The sequence below is a fragment of the Nilaparvata lugens genome, chromosome 8, assembly GCF_014356525.2.
Source record: "Nilaparvata lugens isolate BPH chromosome 8, ASM1435652v1, whole genome shotgun sequence".
NCBI classification, from domain to species: Eukaryota; Metazoa; Arthropoda; class Insecta; order Hemiptera; family Delphacidae; genus Nilaparvata; species Nilaparvata lugens.
The window spans coordinates 46,324,569-46,350,105 of NC_052511.1; the positions used below are offsets into that span (position 1 = coordinate 46,324,569).

General features: G+C 35.6%; 2 protein-coding genes across 5 annotated transcripts in view; one reads left to right on the top strand and one right to left on the bottom strand.

Moving 5' to 3' along the window:
• Positions 1 to 11,605, top strand: part of LOC111049250 (carbonic anhydrase 1) — a 12,817-nt gene extending 1,212 nt beyond the window's left edge. Inside the window, exons 2-6 of the mRNA XM_039434940.1 lie at positions 1,945 to 2,124; positions 3,527 to 3,671; positions 6,119 to 6,224; positions 7,325 to 7,558; positions 10,162 to 11,605. Coding sequence (XP_039290874.1) covers positions 1,945 to 2,124; positions 3,527 to 3,671; positions 6,119 to 6,224; positions 7,325 to 7,558; positions 10,162 to 10,401 — 905 coding nt within the window. The 3' untranslated portion in view covers positions 10,402 to 11,605. The remainder of the gene's footprint in view (positions 1 to 1,944; positions 2,125 to 3,526; positions 3,672 to 6,118; positions 6,225 to 7,324; positions 7,559 to 10,161) is intronic.
• LOC111049249 lies at positions 11,310 to 24,994 on the bottom strand. 4 transcript variants are annotated; one of them, XM_022335281.2, is made up of 4 exons: positions 24,606 to 24,988; positions 17,935 to 18,066; positions 15,277 to 15,771; positions 11,310 to 11,715 (listed from the first exon to the last, which is right to left on the bottom strand). In XM_022335281.2, the coding sequence occupies exons 3-4, from the start codon at positions 15,769 to 15,771 to the stop codon at positions 11,437 to 11,439; spliced, it is 774 nt and encodes a 257-aa protein (XP_022190973.2). In that variant the 5' UTR covers positions 17,935 to 18,066; positions 24,606 to 24,988; the 3' UTR covers positions 11,310 to 11,436. The 4 variants fall into 4 exon arrangements, with proteins under 4 accessions (XP_022190973.2, XP_022190974.2, XP_039290876.1 ...); XM_039434942.1 differs by lacking the exon at positions 11,310 to 11,715 and adding an exon at positions 14,449 to 14,638 and having other exon boundaries at positions 24,606 to 24,984; XM_022335282.2 differs by lacking the exon at positions 17,935 to 18,066 and having other exon boundaries at positions 11,407 to 11,715; positions 24,606 to 24,994.
• Positions 24,995 to 25,537: the final 543 nt, after the last annotated feature.

Sequence of the window (25,537 nt, forward strand, 5' to 3'; positions counted from 1 at the left end):
TTCTCTTAGAAGAATATAAAATATCCTTCCCATTAACACACAACCGGCAGTGGAGAAAGATAGGAGAAAAACGTTGCTGATCCTCTGTCTTGTATAGACGGTAGATGAGACAGGTTTAATGATGTAATATTAACTGTTCATCCTTGTTTAAAATGATCAATTATATTTCATTAAGCAAAAAAATTATATTCTTCAATAATTTCATAATATATGTTCATAATCAAGATGAAATATTCAGTTAATTGATTATGATTTCTACATTGATAAAAGACGACCTGACAACAGAGCAAAGCGGAAAGAGATAGCCCTATCCGCTTTGTTGAATAACAGACAAGGATAGCAATACCATTGCTAATCAAACACTGCCATTATAACGTGGACTCTCTATAGTATTAATAATATTCCAATTTGAGGTAAAAGTTTTATAAAATGTATATAGTTTATAGTTTTAATAATCTCCACCCCATATTTCTACTCACATTTCTTCCTTTCTTTGACATGGTTCGAATTCCATTAGAACACTAGATAATCACTAGTAGCCTAGTATGGAGAAAAAATATCATAAGAAGATACAGCACAGCTAGATAAGAAGATACATGGTAAAGCGCATTCATGATTCAAATGTCACTGTTATCTCAAGCCGATAGTCCTAGTAGTTGTTTTTGGTGAAGCTATGTGACACTGGTAGTCTCTCATACTGTGCCCTTCTTACACTCTAACACTTCCATCTACAAAGTAATAATGGACACTAGTCGACAGTTACCGGCTTGAGTTAATAAAATATTGGCAGAAAATTTGGAGCATGAACCACCTATACCATGGTATAGCTTCTTATGTTATCTTCTCTTTGCTAGTACTTGATGTGTGGAGAATTTTACTCTATTTTTCTCCTCTGGCCCGGTTGCACAAAAGCCGGTTAAATTTGAACCGTGATTAACTTTACGAGAACCAATCAGAGAAAGCCTTTTTCAAAAGACGGCTACTCTGATTGGTTCTCGTGGAAAAAGCCTTTTTCAAAAGACAAAATTATAATGGCTCTGATTGGTTCTCGTGGAATCAATCATGCTTGACATTTAACCGGCTTCTGTGCAACTGGCACTCAGAGTTTGAATAGTTTTTAATCCTACAAACACACCATCAACTAAAAACTAATAATAAATAGTTATTTGTATATCTAGAGTGAAAAGTGCTGTTTTTTCTCCCTGAGGGGAAAAGTTTGAAGCCCGAGGCGAAGCCGAGGGCAACAATTTTCCTGAGGGAGAAAAAACATTTTTCACTCGTGATATACACAACATTTTTCCTCCACCTACATTTTTTATAAAAACTGCTAATAAAATAATTTTTAAAAACGTATGTGACCAAACAATGTGTTACATCATAATCTGAAAAGTAAACAGAAACAGCTGGCTTGTAATCATAGTTCTCCTCCGACAGCACTATCTGTCGGCTAAAGTTGTAACAACAATGACAGCCAAAACTACAGCCATGATGAAGTTCCCGTTTTAAATTTGATTAGTTAATAAGTAATATTCGTTGGCTGATATTTTGAAGAGCATGGAATAAAATAAAAAAATATATACATTTTTTTAGTACCTATAGTGATATGAAGTTTGTAATATAATTTCAGCATACAAACATAAATTTTATATATCGATCAAATGTCTGGTTGAGGTATTGAATTTAGTTGGTTTAATGACTACTCTATATGCTTCCTCATCTGAGCTTAGACCTTCTGACCCATTCCAAATGTACGTTTTTAAAATAGAGATGCTTCCCATGTTATTTAAATGGAGTCACTTTTACTCCCTAGGGAGTTTTTCTGTTTTTTAGTACCGAGAGCGAAAAAGTGTCACTTTAGTATCATGTTTCAGGGAGTAAAGTAAGTACTTTTGACAGTAGGTGGAGGAAAATATTATTAAATTTATTTTTGTAATTGAAACACAGATGAAACCTCACCTGAATCCGCTGAAGAAATTCAAGAGCTGGCTAATAAAGATTATACTGTAGAATTCCCAATAGACCTGAATTTGGACTCTATGATTCATATAAGTCTACCCGAGATTATATGGAAAAATTTCAACTCAGTACCTTCCTCTATGAAGATTACTTATACCGGAAAATCAGGTAAATGAATTATTCTACAGTTTTTTGTTTCTTTTTCAAACATAGACATATATTATTTATTTTCATTCAATATAGGCTACATAGATCATAGGAATGATGAAAAGCAAACGTTCACAGAGGCACTGTTGCACAAAAGCCAGTTAACTTTAACCATGATTAATTCAACAAGAACCAATCGGAAAATGTCTTTCTGATAAGACGGTTTCTCTGATTGCTTCTCGTAGAATTAATAACGATTAAAACTTAACCGGCTTTTGGGCAACAGGCACAAAAACTGTCTATAGTATAGTGAGGTCCACGTTATAATGGCAGTGTTTAATGGAATTGCTATCCTTGTCTATCATTCAACAAAGCGGATAGTGCTATCTCTTTCTTGCTCTGCTCTGTTGCCAGATCGTCTTCTAACAATGTAGAATTGATAATTAATTAACAAAATATTTCATCTAAATTATGTAAATTCATTATGTAATTATTGAATAATATAATCTCTTGCTTGATGAGACATAATTGATTATTTTAAACGAGAATGAACAGTTGATATTACATGAATTTCAAATTCAAATTCAAATTGAGTTTGTTCACAAATCATTACAATATTAATACAGTACACATGTATAAATAATACAAAACACTTGTGAATTTTCTCCACATAGACAAGTCTGTGTGTGGGGAAAGAGTTCTGATGAAAAACAACTTGATACTAGAAATAAAATGATAAATATTTACATTATAACTTGAAAGATAAAAGTTGATTAAATTTATTAAAAGTCAATTAAATTTAGTGGAGAAAGTATATTATATGTTTGAATTGAAGTAGTATAATACAACTATTGCGGTATACAGCTTTAACATGGCACACAAATAAAATTTAGAACTTGAACAATGATAAATTATGAGCAATATATTGATGATGAGTATAAGGAAAATATATACATAGTACCTATCAAAATCGGTAAGAGGAGTAGATGAGCTGATCGGCTACATCAATTAACCTGTATCGGCTAGCGTCTATAGAAGGCATTGACAAGACAGAGGAGCGGCAACGTTGTTCTCCTATCTTTCTCCACTACTATTATAACGTGCACCTCACTATAGGATGTTTGTGTGAGTAGCTTTTATCACTTTTTATCTGCATGTAACAATGATCAGTCATCAGATAGATATTTTGGAAAATATAATGATAATTGAAAATTTAATTATGTTCAAAATATTATCACTCATTAATAAATAAGTTTGTATTCACGTTTGAGTTCTCACACTTCGATTCCTATCATATTTTTAATCCTTGAAGTGAAGAAGAAGAAGAAATTTGAAATTGATGACGTTAGTTGAATCATAATTGATAAAATTTCTCATCAATTTCAATCATTATTTAATATTTTTAAAAAAATTTTACTTGCAGTAATTTTGACAACACACTGGGCCGATAAGAAGAGACCATTTATAAGCGGAGGACCTCTCTTAGGCAACTACACGTTTTCCCAATTACACTTTATCTGGGGCAGAAAGGACTTTATAGGTGGAAAGCATACTTACAATAAGAAAACGTGAGTAAAACTATAGGAAAAATTTGGAAATAAAATAAAATAATGTAAATAACACGTACGGAATATGATATTCACGAATGATGCATCATCACGTTTGAACTGATAAACTTGAAATCCCTCATAATTATGGATTCTCAATTTACCGAGGATGGTTATAGGCCTACTTAAAATTTTCCAGATTTCAGTAGATGAAGTTTTCAATTAGACCCTTGCGGAGCACGGGTTACCTGCTAATTTTTCTCGAAAGAAGACTTCTCTGATTGGCTCTTTAATCGGCATTTAATCAGGATTAGAAGTCAACAGACTTTTGTGCAACTGGGTGAACGTATTTCAATCTTTTGTCTTAGTTTTCTCCACGGTATTTAGATGAAAATGGTAGTGGTCGTGAAATGTGTGCGCAGTGGCCAGCCAATTACATTGCATCATCGCCACCAACCGACGTTTTTAACACGTATTGGCAATATTTATGAAACTCATTTGTTTAAAACCGATGATTGGATATAAAATGACGTCAGCTACACCGGAATTTAGCACAAACATGCGCGTGACACCTACCGTCTTCTTCTACATACCGTGGTTTTCTCTAGTGATGACTAGGGATGGGTATCGATACATCGATGTTTAAAAACATCGATGTTTCAACATCAAACATCGATGTTTACTGTTCGATGTTTTTCACTTATCGATGGTTTTACCTAGACATCGGTCATCCGATGTTTTTCCCAACTAAAATGAATTTTTCATTTAGGCTCTCTGTATTTTTATGTGAGACTGTTGGATACTCTTGAAGATTTACATAACTTCTGTAGCTCTTGTCAAGGTTGGATACTTATTTAGAATTAAATAAGAGGTCGGATTCTTCGTTTCTTAGGAAGAAACAGTTTTTTCTTATTACAAGTGCTTTCCTCATCATACCAATTAATCTAGCTCTGGAATAGAGGTCCTCGTATTGTAAGGAGTGTAGATATCCATATAAAAAAACTTTAATCATTTCCATTTTCTAAATAAAACTATCAGGTATTGAATGAATACGATATGAGTAACAATGATTGCTAAAATTAGCTTAGGATGAAATTCCAGACAGAATTTTCGAGGATATCCCGAGAGGTTTCTGACTTAACTATGAAGATGACAAATCTTGTAAACTACCTATAATAGAGTTGATGTATCTTTCTAGTCACAACCTGACCTGACAAAATTGCTGTAATTCCAGTTAGTAACTGTTGAAATATTGGAACAATAGCTTCAGATAAAATTGTAGTCACTTTAGAAGTTTTTTTGTACTATTAAGTATTTCGAGATTATGATAAAAATATACCAATGAATCAATCAACTTCCAAATTGAGTTATATCTATACAAAATAATAAACTAATACTCTGTAAGCTTATTAACAGAAGTGTTGTGGGTTCAATCAAATTGATTTCGCCCCGTTTTATAATTTTTATCAAGAATAAGTGTAAAGTATCATATACTGTACATTGTATCATTTTCACTTTATTAATACTAATGAAAATCTATTCATTCATCGTTTCTGATGCTTTTGAGTATTTATTTATTCAAAATTATTCAATTTTGAGATAAAAATTCCTAAGTGAAAAAAAGAAAATGGTAGCTATAAGGATAACCGCTGAGTTTTGGACACTTCAAATACGACATTTGTAGTCTCCCATCATCCAGGAACAATACCCTAGAATGTTCGACACTACTTCTGAAATACTCTGTATAATAGTCTTCGTAATATCATCCGTAAATGTACGGCGATGCATCGATGTTTACTGTTCGATGTTTTTCACTTATCGATGTTAAAGTAAAAAAAACATCGATGTTTTGTCTTTCGATACCCATCCCTAGATGACATCTGATCAAAGAATTTTCTCAGATCAATCTTTTATAGAAGATTCTCTCCTATGGCCGGTTTCCGAGCTCGGGATTCAGCTAAGCTCTAGACTTAGGGCTACCTGTAACCCCAGGTTAACAGCTGGAGTCAAAAAATTGGCTTTCCAAAACTGGGCGTAATCATAGTTTTTATGAAAATCTTTATTTTCTCATTTTCATTATTATTAGAAAAGTTTTTCCTTGACAAAATGAAACATTTCTAAATAATTTAAAATGAGCTGGAATTTTAAACTATTTCTCTTCATTTTATTATGTGTTCAATTTTCTAGTTTTTCAAAATTTAATTTAAACGTGGACTGCGACCACGCCCCGTTTTGGAAAGCCAATTTTCTGACTCCAGCTGTTTCAAGTTTAGAACTTAGCTAAATCCCGAGCTCGGGAACCTGCCCTAAATAATTTTAATTTGAGATAAGTTACATGTACTTTTGTTCAACTATCCTTCCTGAAACGCTTATTGTAATGTATGAATTTGTAGCAATTCTTATTCTAATTTTCATGAATCTATGAATATTTGTAGATTAATATTTATGAGTTTATTGATAATTTGTAGATTTCCTGTGGAAATACACGCTTTATTCTACAAATGCGATTACGGCAAAAGAACTGAGGCTCTAAAACACAAGGATGGAGCGGTTGTACTCGTCTTTGCATCGAAGGTGAGTTTTTCAGTTTCCAAAAACATGCGTTCATTGTATCAATAAATAGACCAATGTTTTTTGTAAGTATGATACATCCCATCATCATCACCTAGGCTTTAAATAGTTCTAGAAAGTCGCCTTTGTAAAATGATGAATTAATAAAATAAATACATCACCATACTAAATAAAATAAGTACCTCACCATACTCATATAATTTGTATTTACAATATTACATCTTTGATTGTTTCTCTATATTCTCTACTAGCAGTTAACCCGTGCTTTGCCCAAGGTTTTATTTTAAGATTTGACAAACTGAAAACTTGAACGAATGGAATCTTGAAGAGTCTGAAATAGGCCTGGAACCATCCTCGGTTAATTAAGAATCTGTATGAAAAATTTCAAGTGAATCAGTCCAGTAGTTCAGACGTGATGATACGTCAAACATAATTTTCCCATCCTGTACCTGTATGAGCACTACCTCCGTAAACAAAGCCAATTCATGTGACGTCAGCACAGGTAGGGCTCCCACACCAATAAAACACAAGCTGATAGAGATCAGCTGAAATCAACGAATTTTTATTGGTGTAGGAGCCCTACCTGTTCTGACGTCACACGAATGCACTACGGCTTTGTTTACGGAGGTTATGGTATGAGCCAGTTCTTTCCTTTATTATAGTACAGATAAGTTCTTCAACTTGGTGCTATCCCAATAAACTGACAGAGCTCAAATCTTGTTTAGAAACATTCCTCAAACTTAATGCTAACCTGACAAAATTGGACTGGTTATTAATTTAGTTGCTAATTTTAACCATCTGTTTCGTAGAGGTAGGTAGTCTCTCTAGATCAAAGCATTATAGCAAAACAGTAAAAATCGACAATAATCGAACAGTAATCGGCTTGAGATAACAGTAAAAGTTGCTACATAAACGATATACCATGGGATATCTACTTACGCTATTGTTTCTCTATGATTATAGTTCCATATTAATATATGTCCCATGAATGAAATATGAACATTTATTCTGAAAAATCTAGAAGGAAAATTGAAACTTGGGCTTCAAGGTGTACTTGAGTACACTTTTTATGAAATTTTACTCAATTTTCAATTTTTTTTCAGGTGGAGAAAAAAGGTGACCCAGCATTGGATAAAGTATGCAGCTACCTATCAGCGCTATCTGTGGGAGATTTGGAGAACAAAGTGCAGATGGATCCACCAATCGGAGTCGGCGATTTGGTTCATGAGTTTGCATCGGACTATTTCCTGTACTGGGGCTCCATGACGGCATCCTCATGTAATCATTTGCTGCTATGGTTGGTGTGCAGGAAACCGTTCTTGATTAGCCAATCACAGGTGAGGAAATTCTCATCAATATTGATCACTATAGAAGAAATTATTATCACTAGAAATGATCAAACCCAGGAAGAAATAGGATAATTTTATCGCCCAAGGTCTTGGAGAGAAGGTTTGTCTATCATCAAACAAAGCCCCATAATCGAGAATCCTGGAAGAGACTGACCCTAAACGCCGACCTCACCTGAGTGAGAAAAGGCTGAAAAGAAGAAGAAGAAGAAGAAGAAAACAGGAGGAGGAGAAGAAGAAGAAGATGGCAGGAGGAGAAAAAGAACAAGATGACAGGAGGAGAAGAAGAAAAAAAATGAGAGAAAGAAAAAGATTAACCACTAGATGGATAATTTTCACTTTCTGTTTTGTTCTGATAATGAAATAGTGGTAGTTATATCATAGAGAAACAATAACGTAAGTAGATATGCCATGGTATAGGGCGTTCATGTCGCAACTTTTACTGTTATCTCGAGCCGATTACAGTCGATTATTGTCGATTTTTACTGTTTTGACCAGGTAAGAGTGTATGAACGGCACAATATGAGAGACTACCAGTGTCACACAGCTCCACGGGAAAGAATTACATGGACTATCAGCTTGAGATAACAGTAAAAGTTGCGACATAAACGCCCTATACCATGGCATATCTACTCACGCTATTGTTTCTCTATGGTTATCACCATACTTAATGAAAGATTAGAAGCCAATTTCTGAGCTCGGGACTTGGCTAAGTTCTAGACTTTAAACAGCTGGAATCAGAAAATTGGCTTTCCAAAAAGGGGCGTGGTCGTAGTCCACGTTTAAATTAAATTTTGAAAAACTAGAAAATTGAACACAGAATAACAAAATAGTGTAAAGTTTGAGCTATTTTGAATTTTTTAGGAATGTTTCATTTTGTCGAAGAAAAACGTTTCCAATTATAGAAATGAGAAAATATGGATTATCATGAAAACTATGTTTTGTAATGGTATATTACGCACCTAGGGCCGAAAATGAGACTTTTCCGGCTCAAAATCGGTTTTCAAGTCCGAGGCCAAAGGCCGAGGACTAGAAAACATTGAGAGCCGGAAAAACATTTTTGCCTGTGGTGCGAACGCTATTTTTCGCCACACAGAAAAATAAACAATATATATATGAGAATAATTGTTTATTAAGTACTTCTGAAAGCAAAAGTGAAAGGTCATAGCTCTAGCAAATCTGAGGTAATCTGAATATCAGGAAATTGTCCAAGTATTTTTATTTTTTATTCTGATTTGTCTTAATAACCTGAAAGATTATGTTCAATTATGTGGGAGGTTGAGTTTATACTTTTTTATTCTTTCAAATGACAATAAAGATGATATTATTATAAATGTTCCAATTATTGGATAATAAACTCAAATAATGGAAAGTTTTTTGATCAGCTGTTTTGGAACACTTGAAATTTAGCGGCCGGAAAGGGTACTCTTTCTGGCCTTAGCCGGAAAGAAACCTGTTCTGACGTCAGACGAGAGTCGTCTGCAAACCAAAGACCTTAAAGAGATATAGACCCACAATGCCTATGCCTTCCCAATGATAGCTCTTACTTGAAATGCCACCATTGAAGGCCGCCATTGGGGTATTTTAGTACGAGATATTATATAAATAATATTTGTAATACTATAGATCACAAAGGCATTGGTGGCATTGGTATGTAATAATCTTATGGGTTGCCCCCTCAATGGCGGATTTCAATTCCAAGTACGACACTAGCGCTGCATGTGAGTCTATGCATCTTTAAGGTCTTTGTGTATACATCGATGTGCAGTTGAAAAAGGATTACTCCTGCCTCGTAGAATCGTAGAATCTCATAGAATTCTACCTACGCGTTTGGCCATAAATGGTCTTTGCCGCAAACAATGTCTTTCAGATCTACGTAGGGACTGGAAAACAGCTGCTTTCTGTGCAGTGTGGCGAAATAGTTATTTGTGCAACTAGTGCGCAAAGTGACAGTTTGCTGCACCGAAAGAAACGTTTACGCCCGAGCCGTAGGCGAGGGCGGAATGGTTTCTTGAGTGCAGCAGAGGAACTTTGCGCACGTATTTCACATTAAGTTTTTCCTACAGTTACCATTGAATATGAAAAGTGGGTAATTATGGGTAAAATTGCCTAAAATGCATCAAATGTTTTTCTGTGTAATTTTATTATTGATAAAAACCTTAATTCATTGTCAAATTGAATAAAAATGTTGTCCTTGGTTATAATATATAATAATTAATAATTTGCTCGTTGTGCTTCGTTGCACCTCTGCTCACTATAGCAGCTACAGCAGTCACTGTTACCAACTTCATTTTGATTTTGCTGCACTGTTGCTCCATATAACCTACTAAGTATTTTGCGTTGCCATGTTGCAAATCTGGAGTGCAGAAAAATTTTTCCCGCACTAGAGCGGAAAAGTGATTCTTTGCGTTCTGTAATCAGTGCAGCAATGGCTACTTTTCAACGTAACTGTAGGAAAAGCCAATTATCTGACTCCAGCTGTTTAAAGTCTAGAGTTCAGTCAAGTCCCGAGCTCGGAAACTGACCTCAAATTTGATTGAAACCATGATTGTGATAAGTCTTCCTATTTTCAATTCTCATAATTTTTTCCGCAGGTACATCACTTTCGCAGACTGATGACAGCCAAACAAAACCACATAATCAACAACAGTCAGAGCACAGCCAGAATTCACCCGAATTTCGGACGAGTTTTCCACATTAATCCATCCAGAAATCTCTCAGATGTCCTCTACGAATCAGACACTCCGCCAAAACCACTTCCCCGTAAAGATTACAACAAATTCCGAGCTAACCATGGTTTTAAGACCGTCAACAGCCGGTTTACGAGGGGTTAGAAGTAAACTGACGTCTAGTGGGTACCGGCCTCAAACTGCGGGAAAGGTTGAAGGTTCGAGAAAAATTCAGGAAAAATCGAAATCCAGTCTGTATAAAGCTTTGGGCGGAGGTGATTCGCAGAAAATTCAAGAAAATTGGAAATCTAGTTTAGGTAAAGCTTTAGTGAAAGGTGATTCACGAAAAATTCAAGAAAATTCCAAATAAGATGAACCTTGAGATGAGAGAGAAACAAGGGGACCCAAAATCTAATTCAAGTACAGCTTTAAATTTGAAATCCGGGGTATCAATGAGAGAACGGGGTAGGACTGACTCCGATGATGAAAACAAGGAAAAATTGATAAAAATCTTTGGAAAACCAAGGTGAGAAATAGATTCCAAAAGAAAGAAAATTATCAAGTTAATTACTACTTTTCCCACAAGACAATGATGTACTTCTTTTTAATTCCTCAAGTAGATCATTGTCTAGTGGAAAAAGTAGTTAACTTGATAATTTTTCTCCTTTTGGAATTTGTTTGAATGATGATAGGGACGTGGTGGGGAGAAAGTGAGGAGAAGGAAAGTGGAAAGTGAGGGAGAAAGAGAAGAAGACAGAGGGGGAGAATGAGATGCAGGGAGACGAAGAGGTGATGAGAGAGAAAAGGAGGAAGAAATGTGGAGAGAGAAGGATCGATTGGAGAGATCGAAGGAGAGATTTTTGCATTCCACTGGGAATTATCAATCCCAATGTGATTATATAGAAGCTTTCTGTATAACCTATAAATATAATTATTATAATTTTCTCTTTCGTAATAAATTTTCTATGCTTTTGTACTCCAGAGCGAAGCTCGGTCACCCAATATTTTCTCTAAATTGAAATAATATTCTGACATTCATATAATGACATTATAATGACATTCATAAAATTTCGATTCAGTCATATTTTTTAATGGAATTCAACGCTATTTTTCAAAACAAATCATGATTCTTGTTCAATTAAACTTAAAAATATCTGAAATGTACACTTTCCTGAATAACAAATACATATTTATTCTCACTTATGAATTACACAACAATCTGACATCTCGGATATTCATCCCTTCTTTGAAAATGATGACTTTTCTCTTAATATGAGTACTATTGAAAGCCTCTGCTCCACAATTTATTTTAATTAGGCTTTTGTCGTCTAGAATGTGCTCTGAATAAAACTCTTCTTTAACAACTTGTTGTATTGTGTCTCCTTCTATTTTCATGTCTTCCTCTATCTCCTTTTCTTTCGAAAATGGTTCTCGATAAGGAGTGTAGTCTTCTTCATAAATCCTTCTATTTGGTGTGACCTGTAAGTGATGTTTCAGTATTTCAATGCAATAATTTTGATTTACACTCCAAAGGTTTTCAGTTCCAAGATGTTTAAAGCCCCGCATATACACATCGATTTTTGTTTGTACGATATTTTGTCGTCCTATCAGATTGAACGAAACTTGACAAACATAATATGTTTGAAATAACAATCTAATTTATAAGGACGGCAAAATATCGATGTGTGTGTGTGTGCGGGGCTTAATAGTTAAGGGTCAGTTTTCGAGCTCGGGATTTAGCAAAGTTCTAGACTTTAAACAGCTGGAGTCAGGAAATTGGCTCTCAAAACGGGACTTAGTCTCAGTCTAAGTTCAAATTAAATTTCGAAAAACTAGAAAATTGAACACAAAATAAAATGGAGGGAGAATAGTGAAAAGTTTCAGTTTTTTTTTTAAATTATTTAGGATTGTTTAATTCCGTCAAGGAAACACTTTTCCAATTCTAGAACTGAGAAAATAATGATTTTCGCCACTGCACAGAAAGCAACTGTTTTCCAGTCCCTACGTAGATCTGAAAGACATTGTTTGCAGACGACTCTCGTCTGACGTCAGAACAGGTTTCTTTCCAGCCAAGGCCGGAAAGAATAGACTTTCCAGCCGCTAACATGGAACTAAGAAAGGTGATCAAAAAACAGCTGATCAAAAAACTTTCCATTATTTGTGTTTATTATTCAAGAATCAAAACATTTATAATAATATTATCTTATTGTCATTTGGAAGAATAAAAAGTATAAACTCAACCTCTTACATAGTTGAACATAATCTTTTAGGTTATTTAGACAAATCAGAATAAAAAATAAAAATACTTGGACAATTTCCTGATATTCAGATTACCTCAGATTTGCTAGAGCTATGACCTTCCTGTTTTGCTTTCGGAAGTGCTTAGAAAACAACTATTCTCATATATATTGTTTATTTTTGTGTGTGACAAAAAATAGCGTTCGCACCACGGGCAAAAATGTTTTTCCGGCTCTCAATCTTTTCTAGTGCTCGGCCTACGGCCTCGGACTTGAAAACCGATTTCGAGCCGGAAAAATATCATTTTCTGCTATAGGTGCGAAATATACTATTTCTGACTCCAGCTGTTCAAAGTTTGAAACTTGGCAAAATCACAAGCTCGGAAACCGGCCCTTGAAGAGTGTTTTGAACCATCAATCAATTCCAATTAAGCCAGTTTCACACACATAGATTTTTGTTCGTACGATTTTTGCCCGTCATTGGCATGAATTCTATCAGATCAATCTGAGCTTGACAAACATCATCTGTTCGATCTAAAGCTGCGTACAGATATACGCGCCGATCATGAACGTTACGGGAGATGTTAGCTCTTCTCGCGTTCCCCGGTCGAACCACTGTTGCTCCCCGGTCGATCATCAATCGCTCTGCTCGAGTGACGTTCGGTTGCGGAGCAGAGCGAAAGTCTGTACGCACCTTAATAGAATCTATAAGGACGGCAAACATCGTACATCCAAAAACCGATGTGTGTGTAACTGGACTTACAATGATACACAAGTTAGTCATAAAGATTGACTCCAAAGTAGAGCATATTATACACAGTATTATACAATCACCTATTTTTATTATACGTCATAAAAATGGATTAGAACTTACTGCAGTGAGGTCCACGTTATAATGGCTGTATTTGATTAACATTGGTGTTACTATCCTTGTCCATCATTCATATGGTACAGCATTCATATTTCAAATTTCAGCCAATAAAACATTGGCTGAAAATTTGAAGCATGAACTACCTATGCCATGGGATATATTTTTATGCTATCTTTTCTCTTTGCTAGTAATTTGATGTTGGGAGAATTTGACTCAATTTTCTCCTCAGATAAAAAGGCAGATAGCGATTGCCTTTTCTACCTCTGTAACCTCGCCGAATCGGTTTTTCAACAATGTAAATTTCAATCTGTATTTGAATGATAAGAGACGGTGAGAGTAGAAACTTGGCAATTATGCCGTCCTATCATTTTCACTGCCATTATAACTTGGATTTCACAATAGTTTTTCATCCATTGTTAATAATATTAGCAGCTCATTGCATATTATTATGAAATATCGAGGACCGAGCTTCGCTCTGGAGTACAAAAGCATACACAATTTATTACGAAAGAAGAAATTATAATAACATTCATACAGAAATGTTCCATCTAATAACAGTAAATTGAGACTAATTCCCAGAGGAATGCAAAAATTTCCCTCACAAAGGCCCAGTTGCACAAAAGCCGGTTAAATTTTAATCCTCATAAACTCCACTTGAACCAAATCAGAGAAGACCATTCCAAAAAGATGGATCTACTGGAATAATTAATCAGGATTGAAAATAACCCGGCTTTTTTGCAACCGGCATTAAGTACCTGATTGAATGATTACAAAAGTTCAACAGCTGAGTCATAATTTTGACACAGTCCCACACACATGAACTCGCTCTCTCACTTCCTTCACCAATAGACGACGGAATAATTATCAGATGTTTTTCCAAGGATGAATAATAATTATCCTTTTAATGCCCTTCAGCGTGTTTTTTCAGGGATGAGACCTAGTGCAATCGAATCTTTATATTATAAACCTACTATGATCTGAATTCCGTGAGAATCGTCAGAGCCGTCTTCGAGATCCGGTAAAATACAAACATGAACATATAAACATCTAAACATCTAAACATTTAAACATCCAAACATCCAAACATATAAACAGAAGCTGCTTGTTAAATAGTATAGGATATAATTAATCGTGCAACTTCAATCTCATAATTCAGATAATTTATTCTGCACACATTTTACACAAACATAAATCGATTCTGTCAAAAACATTCTCGAAAAACTCTTTTTCAAGTTTCTTCATCTCCTAATTCTTCTTCTAGGGCAATTTCTTCTTGTTCTTCATCATCAACCATCTTGAAAATGAAAATACTATTGAAGGTTCTGTATTGTTCAGTGATAAATTATTGTAAACCTATGATATTCCATGGTATGGGTCGTTCATGTTCAAAATTATTGTCGACTACTGTCTATTATTACTGTGTTGTTGGGAGTGTAAGAGTGTAAGAAGGGCACAGTATGAGAGACTACCAGCGTCACATAGCTTCACCAAAAACAACTACTAGGACTATCGGCTTCAGTTAACAGTGAAATTTGTAACATGAACGCCCTATACCATGGAATATCTTCTTAATCAATTTTTCATCTAATCAATTCGATCTAAGCCTCCACTGCAGTAAACGGACCTTGAAATACTATAGCCCAGTTTCACAAAAGCCAGTTACATTTCAATCATGATTAAATGCCACAAGATTGAAAACGTTTTCAGAAAAGCCTTCTCTGAATGGTTCTCGTGAAATTAATCACGGTTAAAGTTTAACTGGCTTTCGTGCAACCGGGCCTGAGTGTATAACTATACTACTTATAGACAGTATTGTCAATTATATTTTAAACATCAACAATTCTGAATATTGATGGATAAACGAATCCTACAGTTTCAAATAAATCTCACATTCAAGATACGATAAGATAAAATCGAAAACTATTTACAAACCTTCATAGACTCCTCTCCAGCCTTCCCCTCTTCACCTGTATCCTCCCTTGTATCCCCACCACTAAACCACAGACCCCTCCCCTCTTCCTCCTCCTCCTCTGATGACGCCCCTCCCCACACCAGCTGATTGGCAACAGTCAGTTGAACGCCTATAATCGGCACAAAAACAACCGATGCAATCTTATACACAATCACCATCAATGCGATAAATTCAAGGAGTATCACCACCGATTTTATCAGAATTGACGATTTTGTGGGGGTTTTGAGTACATTTATCAGCCAGCCTAGGAAAAATTTCACGAGGCTTAAAATAATTGTGCAAAAGTTGATTAGGGTGTAGAGGAATAGGAGAATTGTGCCAAAAGTTTGCACCATGATTAGGTAGAGGAGAGAGAGAAAGGAGATGTCTTCAGATTTACAGCTGTTGTTTTGGAGAGGGATACGATCTCGTAAATTTGTCAGTTGTTGTTCCAGGTGTTTCTTTTTGAGTTTCATCTGGAAAAAATGGAAGTATGAGTGATAAAAATGATGGAGATAACCGGTTTAAAGCGGAAATGAGCTTTGATGAACAGTGTGGGAAAACTAACAGAGGATTATTATCAAAGACCTTAAAGATGCATAGACTCACATGCAGCGCTAGTGTCGTACTTGGAATTAAAATCGGCCATTGAGGGGGCAACCCATAAGATTATTACTTACCAATGCCTTTGATATATTACTTACAAATATATAGATATAATATCCCCAATGGCGGCCTTCAATTTCAAGTAAGAGCTATCATTGGGAAGGCATAGGCATTGTGGGTCTATATCTCTTTAAGGTCTTCGATTATTGAAGACTATAGCGAGGTCCACGTTATAATGGCAATGGAGAAAGATGGGAGGTCAACGTTGCCGAACCTCTGTCTTGTCAATGCCTTCTATAGACGGTAGCTGATACAGATTTATTGATGTATTAACTGTCCATTCTCGTTCAAAATAATCAATTATATTTCTGTGGCTTGGTGCAAGAACTACCTATGTCAAAATATCAAATTTCTCACAAACCAGCTTGAAAGTTCACCTTGTGTTTTCGAACTACGGCATTTCGATACGGAAATGCGAGTGCTAGAAGTGCAGAAGTCGACATTAAGGAAGTTCTGGCACGGAGTATGAATGACAATCTAAAAACAAATGTCTTCATTGTTAGTTTTCACTCTGAGAGTGGAATTAATAAATATTAAAACTAACTAAATCATGAGTATAAATGTAGTATAAATGTTATAACTTTTTATTGCTTTGAGATAGGACATTGGCACTTCTGGAACTGAAAATAATCGATATTAGTGTATTAAACTCATTTTTGAAAAAATGACATTGGTAGTATTTGCACCAAGCCACACATTTTATTAATCAAGAAATTATTATATTCCATAATGAAATTTCATAATTAGGATTGAATATTTTGTTAATTAATTATTAATTCTACATAGTTGAAAGACGATCTGGCAACAGAGCAAGGCGAGAAGAGATAGCGCCATTTGTTTTGTTGAATGATGGACAAGGATAGAAATACCATTGCTAATCAATCACTGCCATTATAACGTGAACCTCACTATAGCAGGTAATTCGTGCTTCGCAAGGGCCCAATTGAAAACTTGTAAAACTGAAAACTTGACCTACTGAAATCTTGGAGAATTTGAAATAGGCCTATAACCATCTTAGGTAAATTGAGAATCTATATGCGAAATTTCAAGTTAACAGTTAAGTAGTTGAGACGTGATGATGCGTCATTCGTGAATTTCCTATCCCCTACGTGTTTAAGCCAGTTCTTTCCTTCAGTATATTATAGATGTAGATAATGTATATCACTGTAGGCTTTATATGATTATCGAGTTATGATAATAATGTAGCAGCATTGTAAAAATGAGTAAGCTGAAAAATTGTATTTGAAATTTATTTGCCAAAAATTCATACATTACATAAATCTGATATGGATATTATATGGTATTGGAATTTATATGAATGTGAACATACAATGCCCCCCTGTGGGTTGGGGGAGCTTTGAGTCGATCATCGTACTCAAGAATGTGTTGAAAACCAGAATTCACCAACAGTATCCCTGCTTGTCGTGGGAGGCGACTAAAATGGACCTCAAGGCAACTCCAGAAGTTGCCTTGCCTTCAAACCCACGGGATCTGCCCCATCAAGGCAGTTTCGGAGGGGCAAAGAGAAAAACCCAAGAGACAAGAGATGGGCGAAACTCCAGGCACAAATATGGGTCAAGAGGCTGAGTCGAGGGTGACCAGGTACCCTAGAGGGAATTTTGGCGACCCCTCCCTCAGCGGAAGGACCTACAAAGAAGGCCAGGAGTGGAACTCACGTAGGTCACGAGGACTAATCAGTCTGAAGAGACTGCCAAGCATATCACACTGGATTGCGACAAGGATTGCAACCAGGTGATGAATGGGATGTTAGCATAGGGAAAAACTCCTGGTTGTTGTAAAGGACACAGGTATTGGTTTGCCTAACTAACATACTACTTGGGAACACAATAAGCTTCGGTTGACGTGTGGGGTTCTTTGAACATTTAGATCCTTGAATCCGTCCCTTAATAAACAATAAACTTAAAATGATTGGGATATATCTATATTGAACTGAATTGGAATTCGGTACTCACAGTAAAATAATTAAAAAGAAATGCTTAGGGTAATTCAAATTTTTCATAGTTTCTCAAAAAAGCCTTGAAATTTTGACATATTCTGCTTCCAAAATCTGTCCTCGAGTTTAATTTCTTTCAAGATTGATAGAGCTGAAAACGAAAAGAAAACCCTGAATTCAATAAGACACAAACAAGAGTTCAATTATTGATTTACAGACATTTGTAATATTTTTATCCTCTCTACAAAATAAGTTTATGATGAGCTATTAGGACGAGACCATGCCAGGCGTTTTCAGACGAGTCAGCAGGGCCGGAAGCTCTCCGATTGGCTAATTGGATTGGCGTTCGGTAATCAGCTGATAACCAGCCAATGAGAGATCTTCCTGCCCTGCCGACTCATCTGAAAACGCCTAATATGGACTCCTCCTTGGAGATTTTCGAATTGTTGAAACATTAGAGACCTTTAATGATTATCACATGGAAAAAAAATATATATATATAAACCGAAATGGCACTCACTCACTGACCGACTGACTCACTCGCAGAAATAAAAATCTACCGGACCAAAAACGCTCAAATTTGGTAGGTATGTCCAGTCGGCCCTATAAAGGCGCACTAAGAACGGATTTGGAAAAATTTCCAAAGATACGCCCAAAATCTGCGTCTTTCCAGCGTTTTTCAAGCATTTTCTCAGCTTTATCGAGAACAAATGAACAAAAAATGTTCAAATTCAGTACAAAAGCTCAGCTGGGGTGTAATAATGTTGTGTTGGAAGGAATTTGTAATAACGCCAAAGATACGCCCAAAATTAGCGTTTTTTTGCGTTTTCTCAGTTCTTTCATCAAGTAATAGACAGAAAATGTTTACATTATGCAGGCGAGCGAAGCGAGCCCGCTGATCTCATTCTTGGATGATCCAGTCGGGGGTCCAGGGGGCGGAGCCCCTGGCGAGCGAAGCGAGCCTGACAGCTAGTATATGATAAAGTTACAACTATGAATTTACCACAACAAAATCACTTTTATCTGTGATATAACGTTGAATTTTATATGATGTGTGTATCATCTATATTTAAAATCTTTCTATCAACTATTGGGGGTTAAGTGTAAGAGAGGGCTGGCGCGCCCTAACTTCGAACATTCTAGGTTTCAAATAAAGGAAGAAAATCATTCAATCAATCCCTCTACATAAGAAGTTCACAATCGTGAGTTTCTTCTCCCTTGACTTTGCAATTACGTCACCTGGAACATTGATTCACTAAGAGCCGGTTTCCGAGCTCGGGATTCATCTAATTAACAATAGCTAATTAACATTTAGCTAATATAGTCCTAGACTTTAAACAGCTGGAGTCAGAAAATGAAATGAAAATGAAATGAAAATACTCTTTATTAGGCGGAGTTAGAGCTAGAAAGTCCTTTCTACCACTCAACCTTAGCAACCTTAGAAAATTGGCTTTCCGAAACGGAGCGCAGTCGCAGTCCACGCTCAAATTGAATTTCTAAAAACTAGAAAATTGAACACAAAATAAAATGAGAAGAGAATAGTGTTAAGTTTCAACTATTAATTATTATTTGGGAATGTTTCATTACGTCAAGGAAAAACGTTTATAATTATAGAAATGAGAAAATAAAGATTATCATGAAAACTATACGACTACGCCCGGTTTCGGAAAGCCAATTTTCTGACTCCACCTGTTTGCCACGAGTTCTAAAAATAAGAAATACATTTTTTAATCTAATAACAGCAGTACAATTGATACAATTCTGTTGATGGTTGAAGTCTAGGACTCAGCTAAATCTCCAGCTCGGAAACCTGCCCTAGGTGTTAGTTTTAAATATTATGTTATCAAATTTTATCGAATTTTAATTTTGTTGTCACGTGAGTGGAAATGTGAGTGTTTGAAACAACAAAAGATGGTTTTGAAACATGCAATGAGTGAACAATATGTTTGGAAAAATCAAACGAATTCCAGGACCGAGTAAGAAAAAAAAGAGCTTCTTCTCACATTGTCAATTTATTTACAGTTTGATTCCATTTTGACATAAGACATGTTTCTTAAAAAATATATCGATCCTCCACAATGAAGTGTTTGTTAGTCATAGTTGTATTATACCTACAATAAACATCGTTTGTTTAAGCTAGTAATAATTTATTGAAAATAGAATAATTTGAAGCCTTTTTCATTGGCTGTCATGAGTGGAGATAAGATGTTATATGTTTAATGTTAGGGAGATGTTAGATGTTAGGGGATTTCAAAGAGATGTTAGCGAGAAATCACTACTATTGATAGGCCTACAGGGTCTGTATAATAAGTAACCGGACTGACCTCAGGGAATATTTTATTGGCAAAATATGTACAATTTTTCATTAGAAATCTTCAAAGTAGTCCCCATTGGAGTCGATATCACGCTGATACCGGATTTTCCAATCCCTGAACGCTCCCTGGAAGTCGGCAACCTCTATGCTGTCTAGAGCCCTCGTCGTAGCACGTTGAACGTTTTCCAGAGTCCCGAACCGCGTCCCCTTAAGTTGTCTCTTGATCTTGGGGAACAAAAAGAAGTCCGGTGGTGCCATATCCGGGCTGTAAGGAGGATTTGGCAACGTTACCCTTGACTGTTTGGCCAACTGCTCGGTGACGGCAGGCAGGTGTGCGACGGAGCATTGTCGTAATGGAGGATCCACGAATCGGCAATCCCCGCACGGACTCAATGAACCCGGGCGGTTAGTCGACGGAGCACCTCTCTGTAGTATTGGCCGTTTACAGTTTGGCTGGGTGGCACAAACTCTTTGTGAATGGCCAGTACTACAGAGAGGTGCTCCATCGACTAACCCCCCGGATTCATCGAGTCCGTCCGGTGATTGCCGATTCGTGGATCCTTCATCACGACAATGCTCCGTCGCACACCTGCCTGCTCGTCACCGAGCAGTTGGCCAAACAGTCAGAGGTTAACGTTGCCAAATCCTCCTCACAGCCCGGATATGGCACCACCGGACTCCTTTTTGTTGCCCAAGATCAAGAGACAAGTCAAGGGGACCCGGTTTGGGACTCTGGAAAACGTTCAACGTGCTACGACGAGGGCTCTAGACAGCATAGAGGTTGCCGACTTCCAGGGAGCGTTCAGGATTGGAAAATCCGGTATCAGCGTGATATCGACTCCAATGGGGACAACTTTGAAGATTTCTAATGAAAAATTGTACATAATTTGCCAATAAAACATTTCCTGAGATAAGTCCGGTTCCTTATTATACAGACCATGTATAACATGTTTTTTAATTAACATAGGTAATCGTAAGGTAAGTGATTCATAACAAATTTGTAGAAACCTTGATAATAAATACCTTATATGGTCAAAGCTTAGAACGGTAGGAGCAGAGAACTCTCTGTTTGTCTATAGAGGAGTCCGCGTTATAATGACAGTAAAGAAAGATGGGAGAGCAGCGTTGTCGATTCTATGCCTTGCCACTGCCCACTATAGAGGATAGCTGATAGATTTAATGTATTATTAACAATTTATTCCTGTTTAGAATAATCAATTATATTATATTTGTTGAGGAAATAATATGTTCTTAGATGATTGAATAATAAATCTCCATTATTGAGTTTGAATATCTTGCTGATTAATTATATTTCTACATGGTTGAGAAACGATCTAGCATCTTTGCAGAGCTGAAGAATGATAGTGCTATCTGGTTTGTCGAATGATAGACAAGGACAGTAGCACCAATGTTAATCAAATACTGCTATTGTGACGTGAACTTCTCTATATAAACTAATAAAATGAACCATTTGTTATACATATTTCTATATACAGGCGAGTTTATCTGAGAATGTTTTGAAAATAATATTATGATTCAAAGATATTTAAATCAAATGCTGTGACTAGAATTCTTAGCTAGTTTCATGAGGAAAAGCTATACTTAGCTAATCATGAGCTACCATTTTGAATATAGGTCTAGTAAGAAACTGATATATCTTTTCAGAATCATAGTTCGAATATGAATAAATGTAGGCTATACATTTCTCAACCAAGTTTATGCTTAATATTATATTCAATAAGAGGAAAAAATTCTATCAATTGTCATTGGTCAAATTTTATTGTATTCGAGAAGCATCTTCAAATAGATAAATTTAAGTCAATAATTCTATTATACAAACGGTTTATAAGAAGAATAACTAATACAATATGATAGACTTCTTTATTTACATTTTTAGTCATAGACTGAGAAGGTTAAAAATACTATATTCATATACACGATAGATAATAATAAACTCTTCACTCCACATACGATACTTAGGTACGGTTGCACATAAGCCGGTTAAATTTTAACCGGGATTAACTTCACAAGAACCAATCAGAAAAGGCGTTTTTGAAAAGACAGCTTCGCTGATTGCTTTACGTGGAATTGATCACGGATAGAATTTAATCGTGATTAATTCTCGAGAACCAATCAGAGAAGGTCTTCTTGATAAGACGGCTTCTCTGATTGGTTCACGTGGAATTAATCACGGTTAAAATTTAACCCACTTTTGTGCAATCGGGCCATGGACTTAAAAGGTTGAAAATACTATACTCATATACATGATAGATAATTATATACTTCTCCACTCCACATACAATACTTAAATCTATTGAAGTTTCATTAGACTTACATAGGATGTTCAAAAATATCGGCTATGATATAGGGAGTTATAGATCATAATAGTTTTTATATTTACAATTTGTCATTAAATTTTTATCAAAAATCAATGTGTGATTATAGAATTATGACCTGGGGCCTGTTTCATAAAAGTTACAAGTCCTGTAATACAGGAAAAGTTCCTGTATTACAGGTAAAATTTAGAAGTTTGTGTTTCATAAACAATTTTCCCTGTAAAACAATTTACAAGACATTTGCCTGTATTACAAGTAAATAATACATGACTTTATCATAGTTGTGTTTCATAAAAAGAAGCTTCCTGTATTACTGGACCTGTAAGATGTTGAATAACTTATCATAGTTTAGACCATCCTAAAGCTTTTACAAGTGTAGGTAGAATCTTGAAAAGCGACATTTTGTTAAGAGGGCAACGTGTTAAAATGGATGAAGGTAGTAGTTCTAGTTCTGGTAAAGATGACTATGTTATTATTCGTAGGCCAAGAATTTACAAGGGCAGAATTTCTTACAATATGATGCAGGAAACTTATCAATATAATGAACGGTTTAGATCAAGCTTTCCTCAATAAAGCGTTATTGGAAAATATTCAAAAAATGTACGTCCATAATGTTTTTTATAAAATAAATTCAATGTCGTTAATTTAATTATTAATACTCGATAATTAACTTTTTTTGAAACATTACTACTCACATAAATATTATAATAAGTTATGAAAGTTCAGAAGACCTAGTTATTATAATTTCCCAACTATTTATCATTAACAAAGTTATTTTCTAGCATGAATGCAATCTGTCCATCGTCAGAAATTTAATAATGTGGATTTTCCACCAAAACATCTTAAGTAGCATTTTGTTCAAATATTATATTAGGCTCGCTGGCCAATGAAAAAATTAATTCAAAATAAAGGAACTGTAATACAGGCAAATATTACAGGTGATTTTACAAGTGTAGAATTATTTTTATGAAACATAGTTTTACAGAATTGTGAATTTCAATTTATAAGTCTTGTAATACAGGCCCTGTATTACAAGGGTTTTATGAAACAGGCTCCTGATGTCAAGGAATTGAATTTTAATTATTGATTAGGAATTAATTGCAATAAAAATATTGATGAACCCTTAAGCAACATTAGCATAAGCTAATCGATAATGAGCATATAACAGTAGTTTTTATGACATAGATATTCACATAATCAATCAATAATTTATTGGAAAAATAATAGATCATAATGCAGAAATCTTGAATACATTTTTGAACCTAATGTTTATTTCAAGTAAAATTCTATATTTCATGGAGTTGATAACTTGTTTCCTGGTAAAATTTTAAGAGAATAAGTAAATTTAGACACAAAACAGCTAGACTACGCTAAGCTATATTTGTAGACACATAGACCACTATCATAGAGAAACGATAGCATAAGTAGATATCCCATTGTCTAGGGCATTTATGTCGCAACTTTTACTGTTATCTCAAGTCGATTACTGTCGATTATTGTGGATTTTTACTGTTTTGGCCGGGTGAGAGTGTTTAAACGGCACAATATGAGAGACTACCAGCGTCACACTGCTTCATGGGAAAGAAATACGTTGACTATCGGCTTGAGATAACAGTAAAAGTTGCGACATAAATGCCCTAGACCATGGGATATCTACTTACGCTATTGTTTCTCTATGCCACTATTATCTTCACGCTATAAGATTCAAAAATATTGGAAAACTTCAAGGCCCGGTTGCACAAAACCCCGTTAAGTTTTAACCGTGATCAATCCCACCAGAACCAATCAGAGAAGGCCTTCTTGATAAGACGGCTTCTCTGATTGGTTCTCGTGAAATTAATCACGACTAAAATCTAACCTGCTTTCGTGCGACCGGCTCAAAGTTCTTAAGATACTCACAACATATCGTTTATCATAGAAATATCATAATTCATTGGCACCATCTGTTAACCATATTTATATAGAGTTTGAGCACTAATTATATTTAATTCATGTACATAATTATTTATCCATATTTTGATGCAAAGTTTTTATACTTACATTGAGTCTAATGGAAAAGAGGTACCTACTATATATTGGTTCAATTTATTCACGACAAATAAATTTCTCTCTATTTATCACAATAAATTTTCAAGATATTTGAATAATTGTTTTTTCAAGAATATACGACCGGATGAATGAATTTAGGTATACACTACATATTTGATTAACCTTTTCAAATTTGGGAAGTTACCTAGAAAATTATTATCAATAACATAACATGATGATTCCAACAGCTGTTGAATCACATTGTGATCATGTTTTTTCTTCAAGATCGTACTTCAGAGGCTGGTTTCTGAGTTTCGGATTTAGGTAAGTTCTAAACTTTAAACAGCTGGAGTCAGAGAATTGGCTTATCAAAACAGGGCGTAGTCAAAGGCTCAACTCACACTTCCGTGACTCAGGTCGAGAAGAGACTCGACTCTAGTGGAGAGCATGTGTTTTCAAATGGTGATGTGCGGAGACTAGAATTGACTGGTCTGAGTGTCACCATTTGAATACACATTACACATGCTCTCGACTAGAGTCGAGTCTCTTCTTGACCTGAGTCGCATAAGTGTGAGTTGAGTGATCGAAATTATTCGTGTCGGATCCTTATAGTGTAAGGACCTTAACTCCGAATTTCAAGTCATTACGTTAATTGGGAGATGAGATATCGTGTACACAGACGCACATACACTCATAAGGTGCGTACAGACTGTCGCTCTGCTCCCGCAACCGAACGTCACTCCAGCAGAGCGATTGATGATCGACCGGCGAGCAACAGTGGTTCGACTGGGGAACACGAGAAGATCTAACATCTTCCGTAACGTTCATGATGGATGCGTGGGCGGTGCGACTGTGGTTCGATGGTGGTACGAGGGCGGTACGAGGGCGGTACGAGGGAGTACACCGAGTGTGCTCGGTGCGGGTTCGAAGCACGAATATGTGTA

Coding starts and splice junctions, on each gene's coding strand:
- LOC111049249 (XM_022335281.2), bottom strand. CDS start 15,771: ATGAAACTCAAAAAGAAACACCTGGAACAACAACTGACAAATTTACGA. Junction 11,716..15,276: donor CTGGAGAGGAGTCTATGAAG/GTTTGTAAATAG, acceptor CATCACTTACAG/GTCACACCAAATAGAAGGAT.